This window comes from Tenrec ecaudatus, chromosome 8, assembly GCF_050624435.1.
Source record: "Tenrec ecaudatus isolate mTenEca1 chromosome 8, mTenEca1.hap1, whole genome shotgun sequence".
In the NCBI taxonomy this organism is placed as follows: Eukaryota; Metazoa; Chordata; class Mammalia; order Afrosoricida; family Tenrecidae; genus Tenrec; species Tenrec ecaudatus.
In genome coordinates this window covers 40,049,807-40,061,251 of record NC_134537.1, presented here as the reverse complement: position 1 = coordinate 40,061,251, position 11,445 = coordinate 40,049,807, and the positions used below count along the sequence as shown (strand labels likewise).

Sequence of the window (11,445 nt, the reverse complement as noted above, 5' to 3'; positions counted from 1 at the left end):
CATGATGTCACATTGCCGGTGCCTAGGTGTTTTCCTGCAGGTGTTTGATGGGTGCCTGATTTCCCTGCAACCCCTTTTATTGTGGCCCTGCCAGGAGATTTCCAAGTGTCACAGGCATTTAGGAGAGACAGCCTCCCCACGCACCCCCTTTATCCCTAATCCAGCTACCTGTCACTGATACTGAGCTGCTTCATCATGTCTCTCCACAGATGTAATCGATTTGATTTCTATGTGTTCCATTTGGAGAAATACACACGTACAATCATCATTTGGGATGTTGAACGAAAGGTATTTGCTAAGAAGAGCTTGTTGGTCTTGCAAAATTCTATCATGTGATCTTCAGCTTCATTTCTATCATTACCAAGAACATATTTTCCGATTCCCGTTCTCTCTGCTCCTGCAGCATTTGCATTCCAAATACCAATAATTGTCAATGCATCTTAATTGTATCTTTGATCATGTTCAAACTGAAGATACAGGTAGAATTCTTCCATTTCTGCACCAGTAGCTTTAGTGGTTAGTGCACAAATTTGAATAATAGTTTTATTTACGGGATTTCCTTGTATATGGATCGATAGTATACTATCACAGGCAGCATCCTACTTCAAGATAGATCTTAACATGTCCTTTTTGACAATGAATGCAACTCTTATCCTCTTGAATCTGTCATTGCCAGTAAAGGAAGTCATTAGGCTGTCTAATTCAAAAAAGCTCACACGAGTCCATTTCAGTGTGCAAATGTCTAGAATATTGATCTTTATGCATTCCACTTCATTCTTGACAACTTGCAATTTTCTAAGATTCATACTTCATACATGCCAAATATCATTTATTAATGGATGTTTGCAGCTGTTTCTTATTATTTTGAGTCATACCTCATCAGCAAATGAAGGTCTCCATGGCTTTAAACCACCCACAGCATCATGATCGACTCTACTTTGAGAGGGCAGCTCTTCCTCAGGCATATTTTGAGTGCCTTCAGACCTGAGGTGCTCATCTCTGGCAATATCCACATAGTGTTACTGAGAGGTAATGAGTGTTGGCGTTAAAGAAACAGGATTTGATTAGGGTGCTAGGTTCCATTTTTCTTTAATGAGATAAAAGGAAATAAAAGTAAGTAGAGAGAGAGAGAAGACCTGATTACCATTTAGAAAGAGGAGTCAGGACCTGGGATCCCGTGCTGAGAACTTTCTGTCCCCAGGGGACAAAGAGAGACCTGAGATGGAGAGAGGTGATGAGAGACAGAGAGAAGCAACGGCAGAGAAGCAGCAATAGGAGAGACAGCAGAACTCTAAGACCGGCAGAGTGGACGTTCTGGTCAGGGCAAGGAAGCGAAGTGCTTTGGAGCAGGAGGCATAGTGGCAAATTGGGGTGCTTCCGGGCACTTGTAGGCAGAACTAGGCTTGATGATTCTCAGAATGAGAAAGATCCTTGAGCTGAGGCTTACTGGTGGAGTGGGGTACCTCTGGATATTTATTGGCAAGCTAAAGAGCTTTGTAACACTTACCTGAGCAGGCGAGAGGTAGACCTAGCATTCGACAGGCCAGTGACAGACCTGCCTGTGGGCAGGGCCAAGAAGAGGCTGTTCTAATCAAAGACCTGTATGCTGAGTTGATCCTAAATTGTAACCTGCTAGTAAATTCCAAGATTATGAATACTGTCTGAGTTCTGGGTGGCCATTGCAACAAATTACTTAACCCAGCAGAGAACTAGAGAGTGCTATGGGAGGGAAGGCTGGTGGTAGAATTGGTAAAAAAGGTCGGAGAGAAATGGTGTATTTGAACTCTGCTCCATAGGAGTCAGAAGTTAGAGGAGGTCAGATGGCCCCACCATGCCATTTTTTAGAACAAGCAGCATACATTCTCTTTCCTTCGTCATTCCAAGGTCTGGCTTCTCCAGTCAGTGAGTGTGGAGATGGATGCCACTGATGGACGTGCTCAGGAAGCAGTGTGCTCTGTCCCTTGTGGCTTCTCTGGAGGGGGAGCCAGCAAAATCCCGCAGCACTTGCCATGACTTCTCATCTCTCCTGACATTCCACTGTCATCTCTCGGGCTGCTCTAAGGTTGAACCTCCCAATGAAGCATCAACACTTAATCCATGCGATCTTATCCAGGATTTCCAATTTTATCTCTAAATTCTAATATCCACTCCAATGGCTACACAGAACTCACAAACAAAATTCATGATTAAAAAGGTTTAGTAAGGGAGTTAACAGATTGTAATGCAAATGAGAAATAATCAAGATAGAGCTATTCTTCAGGACATGTTGCGAAATTCTTTCAGAGCTGCTCCTAGATGCCCAAAGGGGATACACTCAATATGAAGGCGTTCAGCTCTGTGGGTGAGCCAATCCAGTTTCCAGATGCGCCCCACTCCGCCAGCCCGCCTCCTGTTCTGTGTTCTGGGAAGTCCCTCACTCGGTTTCACGCCCTGGCTCTTGGTTCTGCTGCTGCTCCTCCGATGTCATAGCTGTCTTTTGGATCCAGGAGGTTCGCTGCACAGGGATCTCAGGTCCAGAGAATGGGCTCCACTCCTGGGTTGTGATGGTAGTGAGATCCGCTCTCCTGCTTTCCAGAGGGCTCATTTTATATCCAGCAGGTGGTATTTCGGTGAATCCTGGCCATAGATACTCACAGGTGAATCCCATCAGTATTTTCCCCAGCAGTGGGAAAGCCCACTAAGGCCCTGGGGGAAAATGCAATTGGCCTAATCTCTACTCTCACTGAGGGGACCACAGGGCTTGGAAGACCCGCCCTAGAAGAATGTCTCCATGGGTCTGAGATGATAGATCAAGCCCAATACGCATATTCTCCAGGAAGAACTGTTAGAACTGGAACGAAAGGAAAGTGGACCCAAAGCCAGAGCGTGGGTTTAATTAGCATGTGTCATTAGAGTTAACGACCTGCCCGGGTGTTTAGATTGGAATGAGAGTAAAGGGGGGGGGGGCAAGGTGAGGGGAGATTGGATGACAGAGTGAAGTGAGAGCAGCCAGAAGCAAGAAAGGGAGAGCTAGAGAGAGGAAGAGACAGAGGGACGGATGTGCGGTCACAAGAGAAGGTGGAGAGAGAGAAAGAGCGAACAAAGGAATCCTGTTAATAAACTTTTGGGACAGAAATAAGTTATTGTGTCTAAAAGCAGCCCCCCGTCCCCCTCCCCCTTTATTGGCTGTGGCACCTGCAGAAAGGTGAAGAGAGGGGAAGTTTCTGTGAGCATCTTGAGAAGGTGAGCTGTCAGGTTAAGCTCGGTGGGGATGGGGAAGGGGTCAGAGATGCTGGCTGTGGCTGGGAATCATAGTGTTACTGCTGGGCCCTTTAAGAACATTTCTTCACAGCCACGCTCCATAAAATGATCAGCTGCCTCCTACAGTCACCTGGCTTCTCAGGTGCACAGTTGAAGGAGCCCTGCCTTGTCTCTTAAAGAGTGATTGGCATCATGTGTTTCTCATTTGCCGGACACATCTTTTAGAGTGTCCTAGAGGGCTCAGGGCTGTCGAGATGAACACATGGCCCCTTTCACTGTGTGGACTAGCAAGGGGCTTGCAAGCCCCATTACGATAAAACCTTCCTGTTGAAGACACTGGAGCCTGCTCTTCTAATAATGGAGATCAGTCCGCTGTGCCCTGTCTCTCTCCTTATTTCTATAATTGCACGTGTTGACCTAAGGAGCCATTCAACTGCGGGGCTGGACCCCACACTCCACCTTCTTACCCAGACGGATGCAGGGAAGAGGTCGTTTGGTGGGAGGTGGGGACTAGAAAAGTGTCTAGACAAGCCACAATAATTATGCTGCCCCCGAGAATCCCCCATTTTAATGTTTCTCACAGCCCTTAGTATGTGACAAGAGATGTTCAATAAACAAGATAAACAAACGGTCAATGTAGAAGCACTCCCTTTCCAGTGTAAACAACTAAAGTCCTGTCCTAGAGATAAAGTATACATCAACATATAATCCCAGCATCCCATGATATGTGTTAAACAGAAAATCCAACTCATGACGACCCCGTGTTTTAGAGAGTAGAAGTGCTCTGTAGACTTCTCTGGGCTGTGAGCTTTATGGATACAACTCACCAGGCCTTCTCCCATGACACCGCCAACCTTTAGCTGCAGATTACAGAGCTATGTACCCAGGCTGTCTATGATGCGTTAGATGACGCTAGGTAGGGACCTACAGTGTAATGGGTCACTATACATGGCCTTTCTAGCCTAGTCTTGTAAGGTCCACCAAATGATTGGGTGGGATGATGCGTATAAGGTGGGACCATGCTAATACGATTTATGGAACCATAATGAGGGAACTGGTCAATTTTGCCAGCCTGATAGGCAAAAAAAAAAACAAACAAAACAGTCCAGAGGTGGAAAAGGAGAGCCCAAGTACCACCATATAGAAGAGATGGGAGTGGAGCACATTCTCTGGATCCAGGGTCCCTATAAGGGATACCGCCTCGATCTAGAAGCCAGAACTTTAATACTAGAGATGGTGAGCAGCAGTAGCAGAGGAATGGCAGCAGGAGACTGGGACAGGATGTCACAGGGGAGTCCGCAGTCCTTGGAACAAGAAAACTGAGGGCCTTCATACAGGAGGTCTGCTGGTGGAGTGGACATGTACTGGTGCAGCTAAAGAGCTCTGTAACTGAGACAGAGCATGGGAGCAAAGCTGGAGAGTTGGACACAGGATGTGCAGTCCCTGATAATATCGTGGGACTACATTTCCCAGAATACTTTGCCACCCCAGGAAGTTCCTGAGAATCTCAAGTGTGCAAGAACTCTTAAAACACTGAGTATGCATATGGGAGGCAAGAGATATCAAGGCTGGCTATGACGTCCCGCTTTTGGCAGGACAATCCCAATTTTTAACAATTTTTCCTGCGTCCCGAGGTGTTTTTAAAAAGTCCTGATCTTTGGAAAGAATGCATGACAAGCTAGGGTATGCTGTTTTCGGCTGATATGTGGCTATTTCGCCAGGATATGAGTTTTATCAATGGTGTCCCGCTTTACCAATGTTAAAATCTGGTCACCTTAGCCTGTCTGGTAAGGATTTCTTCCTCTTTAGGAGTCTCTAGATAAGAATCTTCTGCAATGCCCGATGTCTTCCAAAAGTAAATCTTTCTCTTGGTAAATCAAGAACCTGGATGCTGGTGACAGTGGCTACACCAGGCTAAGAGGTGCACTGGGCCAAAGGCCAGGCAGAGAGGCCTGCCGGCAGCCATGGCTGAAAAGAGGCTGCCCTGATTAAAAAAAAAAATTGTATCCTATTCCTTACATAATAAACCCCATAATTTTGAGTATCATCTTTGTGGCCATTGTAATGAATTATCAAACCAGGAGAGAAGTAGAAAGCACAGCATGAGAGACAATTGGTCTCAGCATCGGTAGCAGGGTTGGTGGCGGTGAGAGGATTATGTCTGACCTTTACCTCCCTGGAATCAATCTTAGGCTACTGATGGTGATTCTCTCTCCTCACTGTGAAGTCAGAGGAAGTCGGATGCCTCCAACACCGCTGGCATGCCCGTTTTACAGATGCTCTCTATTGTTGACTTGTTGAAGAAGGTAAGGCAGCATGTGTTTCAAAGCTCAAAATGACCCAAACAGAAACAGTGAACCCATTCCAGCCCACCGTTCTATCTCCTAGTATCTTAGTTTTCCTCTCCAACACAGCCAATGTTACTACTTTCTAATGTAGCGCTCCGCAGGTTTATGGTTAGGCAAGTGTTTATATATCTTTGTTTTTACCAAATTTCCATGCGAGCCATGTCTATCAAACACCCATATTTAGAAAACAACATTTCTTCCTGTAGATAACTCCCTATCATTACACAGAATGTCTCCATTCCTCTATATGGCTAGACAGAATGTATTGTATGGAATTCTTTCAATTTCTTGAACAATCTCCTCACTTTTATGATAAAAATAAACCTCTAATGTCTAAATTTACACATTCATGTTTTTCTTCCACTTTCAAGGTAATTGCTAGAAGTGAAAGGCACCAGGTTAATTTTTTAAAGTTTTATTATTATTTAACCAGGTTAATTTTTGACGGGTGCTATCAGCTCTTTTAGGGACGACTTTTGCTCTCTGGAGGCCCTCACCACTTTGCCTTTCTCGATGACCTGAACAGCACTCAGCAAAGCGTCCTGCAAAGCCTGGTGTTTTACCACGTCAGTAACCATCAAAGTGACATCCCTGATGTACATCTGTCTTGCTGTAGCAGAGTAGTGTTCGGCTTTGTTACCATGTGCAATAAAGAAGGTACAGAGGGCTGTGATATCGCCCTCTTGGAGCCCACAGTCCTGCAGAACAGACTCCCACACCTGTCTGATGTGCTTGTTCTTGGCTTTCCGTCTAAGGACAGAGGTCAAAGTGGGAAGACTTTTCACCAGGGCTGGGAGCTTCTCAAGGACCCGCGTGTGCAAGAAGACGAGCACTTCAAGGACATAGCTGTATAAAATATTCAATTCCATTGAAGTCAGCCTAAAAAGTAAAGGCAAAGAACTTTTAAGTACTAGCACTCTTAATATACAAACATAAAATGCACTCTCTTCGGGTAACACAAAGAAGTACAAACTCACTAGGAAAACCAACTGTTGTACTTTATAAAGTCCTTATGTTAGAAATAGGGCCTGCTTAACTCTTAGGCCACCATACTAAAAGTTCCTCATGACAAGGGAGTTAGATAATCCATCTTTGTCTTAGGAAGACTTTGGCAAGCAAGAGGGTCTGAAATTAGTGCACTGTACTGCTTAGCATATAAACAGGCTCTCAAATGTAAACTTTTCTTTTTCTTTAATTAATGAACCTGAGAAAATGTCAGTTCTTCAGAATCCATTATGGGAACTTATGGAACAGTGAATTACTTGATATGTCCCCTCTAACCACAATCTTTGTAAATTCCATCAATGACTGTGTAGGGCTATTCAAATATGAGATGTTCGTGGTCTGCTAGGGGATTGGATAGCTTAGGTACATGGCAGTCTTGTGGGATAGAATCATGCAAATAAGTGTCTGGGACCATTAACCATGGGATTGGCTAGTTTTACCATCCTGATAGGCTTAAAACAGCCATCTCAGAGGTGGAAAGGGATGATCTTACTACCATCACAAGAGAAGAGCCATGAGTGGAGCTCACCTTTGGCCCTGACATTGCTGCCCGAACCACCTACATCCAGGAGACAGAGCTGTCTGAGGAGAAAGCTGAGTGCTTCAGAAAAGAGGAGTGGCCTGTCCCCAGACACTTCACCGACCTTCGGAACTAGAGCTGACTGACTTTGGGCTGAAGCTTACTGATAGGGAGGACTATGTTTGGGCTCATAATTGGAAGAACTGAAGGAAGTTTGTAACATTGACTGAACAGGGTAGAGACCAGGCCCTACCTGGGAGGAAACAGTGGGAGAGAGGCACATCTGCAAGCCTTCCTGAGAAGAGGCTTTAACTGAGCATTTCTGTTCCTGAATTGTAACGTGTTAACTTCCTTAATAAACCCTGTAATCACGAGTACTTTCTTATTTTTTTGCATTCTTATTGGCACATAATCCACATATCATGCAATAATTCAATCATATCAAGAAGAAATGGAAAATCATTACCCAATTTAGAACATTTTCCTCTATTTCTTTCATGGTTAAATTGTTTTTCAAGTGAATTGTGTAATCACAAATGGTTCTAGTGCTCTCTCCCCACTCCTGCATACATTGTTTGCTCCCCAAGTCCCTTCACCCACCCTCCACCCCTCCACCCCCTATAAACCCCTTGCATCAGTTATTATCTCTATGTTGTCACTCCTTCTGTGCTTTACAAACTGGAAACACCAACAGAAACAATAAATAAATAAAGTGGTAGGGATAAAATAGTAACATAAAGATAAAAACATAAATAATGAGCAAGCAAGAAAAGACCACCATCAGTATTTTAAAAGCCAGGGAAGAAATTTGTGTCATGGAACAAGCAAGAAATACTTGCACCTAGAACAATTTCAAGTTGGGTCAAGAGGGAGGTGAACTGACCAAGTATGAAGTTCGATCCAGCAAAATCAAGATAGCAATGATCTCTGTCTGATGGTAAAGCTGTTGGAGCCCCATGCCTGTGGTCAGAGGGGATCTGCCAGCGGCTTACTCTGACAATACTCTGCAGATGGGTGTTGAGCTCCCAGTGTCCTACATAGCCTTCTACATATTGGGTGTTTTTTGCTCTGATTTAAGATTTAAGCTCTGATACTTTTCCCTTTATCATACTTGAATTTTGTTGTCATCTTTGGATCACATAAGCTGGTGTGCTTCTTCCATGTGGACTTAGTTGATGCCTCAGTTAGGTGGCTGCTTGTTTGAATACAAACTTTAAGACCCCAGACACTGTTCCAATGGATAGCCGGGCACCATCTGCTATCTTCACCATATTTTGCTGTAGCTTCCTTATCTTCAGTGATCTCTTCATGAAGGTATCGAGTAGAGCCATGTTATCAGAACCAACTGTTTTTGGATTAGGGCTAGAGTTAAGTGGGAGCCAGAATCCATCTGCTTGTCCATGGGATATACAAGAGTCAGGTTTCTTTAGACAGTCATATTATGACAATATCAAAACCAGCAAACAAACAAAACAAAATAAAAACAAACTAAAGGCAGGACAGTAGAAACCCATAGAAACAAAAGAGTAAAGCATTGTCATTCGTCCCACTGGGGTAACAGGCGATGTGCACGACTGACATCATCGATTTTCCCAGTGACACAGCATCAGGACACTGTCGGTGTGAGGAGTTCCACCTTGAGCTGCACCCATGAGTTAGTGCTCTCCCATCTGACTGAGTGCTACTTACCCTAAGGATGGGGATTGGTGCCGGGGTGGGGGATGGGGGCCCACTTCCTGGACCAATTCTTCCAAGTTCAGATCCTTACCCAACAGATCAAAACCTGTCATGTTACTTCGAGAGGGGCATTGAGGTACTAAATATATGGTGATTCGGAGTCCCTTTCCATTAGATACCCACCAAGCCCTGGGTTCCCCCACGGTCCAATGATGCCACTTCCCCAGGGCCTGGGCAGCCACTCTCTGCTTCACTTCCTCTCTCATCTGAATACCCCATTCCTCCGTCCAAGAGTGCAGGCAACTTGGGGGTAGGGCTCAGTTTATTCAGCCAGGTCTTGATGTTAAGTCCATAACACTGGAGTAGCCCCTGTGTTATGCCATGCTGCCTTCAAGGTCAGCATCCAAGGTCATCCTGGTCTTAATTCATGTGGCTCACCAAGGGTTGGGTAGAAACATAGTCATAGTGTCTACCCAGGAACATAAAATCTGGTCCACTGTCCCCCTAGGTTCCCTACAATCATTGTTAAACAACCCTTCCCAATGTGCGGTTACTTCTCCCTAATCACCCACCATACTCACCAACAGAACTCTCAGTATCTCCTCCACAATGTCCCCTGGTTTCAGTTTGATTTCCGGCAAGGCTCTCCTTCCATTTCTGGGGGGCCCATTGATTTGGCCCAGCCTTGTCTCGCTGCTGCAGAGCCTCAAGTGGATGGTCTTCTCCCATTTCCTCGCTCTTGAAGGAGTGGCCCCAGGCAATGTGAGAGCTGCTTCTTCAAGGTGGCTCTTGTGAAGTGCACAAAAGGGAGGCGATGTGTGGCTCGTAGCCTGGTTCGGGAATTGTTCCCTAAACTGTATTTAATTGGTGTTTCTCTTTGTAGTAGTGGATTAATCATGAGCATTTTCTGTGAGTTCCGTGTGGCCATGATTTTGATAATTGTGAATTGTCAAACCCAGCGGAAAGAGAGACTGTATCATGGGAGAGATGGTTGGTGTAGAATAGGTTAAAAGGTAAAGGCATGTCTGGCTTCACCTCGCAGCTGTCAGCCGTGGGCTGATGCTGATGGTGGGTCTCCTCTTCCTACTTTGTGCAGTTAGAGGGGTCGGATGCTGCTTTCATGCGGATTTTACAGGACCATCTTAAGAAATTCTAGAAGGACCCAAGCAAGCTCCCACAAAGCCACAAAATTCCATTGATTTCTCCTCGGATACTCACTTTAGAGCCAGAACTGCTGTCCATAGCTCAGCTTGCGCTGCCTGACTTGCCAAAGTCTTGCTATGATTTTCAAATTTTTCTGTAAGATTATCCTTGGTCAAGTCCAGCTCTTTGAATTGTGCTTCCAAAGCTTGGAGTTTGTTATCTATTCTGGAGGATAAAAGAATTATGGGTTAGTTGAGGTCAGGTAAAGGAGCCCTGGTGGCATAGTGGTTACACGGTGGACTGCTAATTGCCAGCTCAGCAGTTGGAAACCACCAGCTGCTCCACGGGAGAAAGACGGGACTTTCTACAGTCTTGGAAACCCACAGTGGGCAGTTCTACCCTGACCTTCAGGGTCACTATGTGTTGGTATCGACTCAATGGCAGTGAGTTATAGGTAAGGTGAGGTTTTTCCTTAAAAGGCTCTAAGACATTGATGCACATCGCTACTGAACTTGGGTAGCTATTTAAATTTAAAATTATAAACTGATGTTTTGTCATTCCTTCTAGCCACCTTCCTAATTCTTTAATTCTCTGAACTGCCAGAGTTTTTGAATAGTTGAATTTGTTGAATTATCTGCGATGTCTTTGTGTTATTTATACTTTTAAAATATTTTAAACAAACATTTGTTTGACTCATGGTAATCATGAGAATTTAAACAATCATTTGTAACAATTTTTGCCGACAAAGAAATTGAGTCTTAAAAAGATTGAGATTTAATATTAGATGGATAACTAATGCTGAGATCAAGTTTCAAATAAGGTGGCTTTCTCCACCCTGTTCAGAGCCCAAATCCTGGATTACTGTAATTTCCACTCCCTACTGGAACTCCCCACCCTCTCTACCTGTCGAGCTCCTGGCCCTCCTACCTCTCAGTTACAAAGACTGCCTCAACCCCCTGTCACCCCCCGCCGCCCCCCCCCACATCTCGCTTTATTTGTACAGTTAGTGTTTCATTAACGACACTGAATGCTCTTTCGGGGATTTGACCAGAGCATATTTCTTCAACATCTTTTGCTCATTTGTCAACACATATCAGAGGCTTTACACATAAGTAATAAAATATTGTTTTGCGATTGGTGTCTGTGATGTGAATGGGATGCTGAGCTATGACCCCAACGTGGGGACTAAGGATCTCTCAGCAGGTCTGCTCATCAAAGGGTGCTCCGGCACTGAATGATGTCTTCTCGCTCCACAGAGAAAGAGAGCACTAGAACTCACTTGCCCGGAATTCTGTTCTTGGCCATTTTCTCTTCTGGCTCCTAAATTCCTCCTAAGGCTAATTCACTTCTTATCAGAGTGCTAGCCAGGCATTTTCAACTTCCCTTTGCACAGCTGCTCCTGGATGGAGAGGTCACACTCAACAGTCCTCATTTGGAACTATTTTTCCACCTTCAGAAATGGACTTAGGATCCTTTGGTGGAATATTTCCCATTTGGATTTTTCCTACATCT

At 44.7% G+C, this 11,445-nt stretch overlaps 2 protein-coding genes across 2 annotated transcripts in view; both read right to left on the bottom strand.

Annotated features, from left to right (window-relative positions):
* Positions 1-792: 792 nt before the first annotated feature.
* On the bottom strand, positions 793-11,238 carry SMCO1 (single-pass membrane protein with coiled-coil domains 1). The gene is made up of 3 exons (XM_075557158.1): positions 11,213-11,238; positions 10,009-10,158; positions 793-6,467 (listed from the first exon to the last, which is right to left on the bottom strand). The coding sequence occupies exons 1-3, from the start codon at positions 11,236-11,238 to the stop codon at positions 6,023-6,025; spliced, it is 621 nt and encodes a 206-aa protein (XP_075413273.1). The 3' UTR covers positions 793-6,022.
* Positions 10,043-11,445, bottom strand: part of WDR53 (WD repeat domain 53) — a 54,059-nt gene continuing 52,656 nt past the window's right edge. Inside the window, exon 5 of the transcript XR_012785720.1 lies at positions 10,043-10,158. The gene's annotated coding sequence lies outside the window, so the exon portion shown is untranslated. The remainder of the gene's footprint in view (positions 10,159-11,445) is intronic.

Coding starts and splice junctions, on each gene's coding strand:
- SMCO1 (XM_075557158.1), bottom strand. CDS start 11,238: ATGGCCAAGAACAGAATTCCGGGCAA. Junction 10,159..11,212: donor AAGAACAGAATTCCGGGCAA/GTGAGTTCTAGT, acceptor TTTATCCTCCAG/AATAGATAACAAACTCCAAG. Junction 6,468..10,008: donor ACAGCAGTTCTGGCTCTAAA/GTGAGTATCCGA, acceptor TTTACTTTTTAG/GCTGACTTCAATGGAATTGA.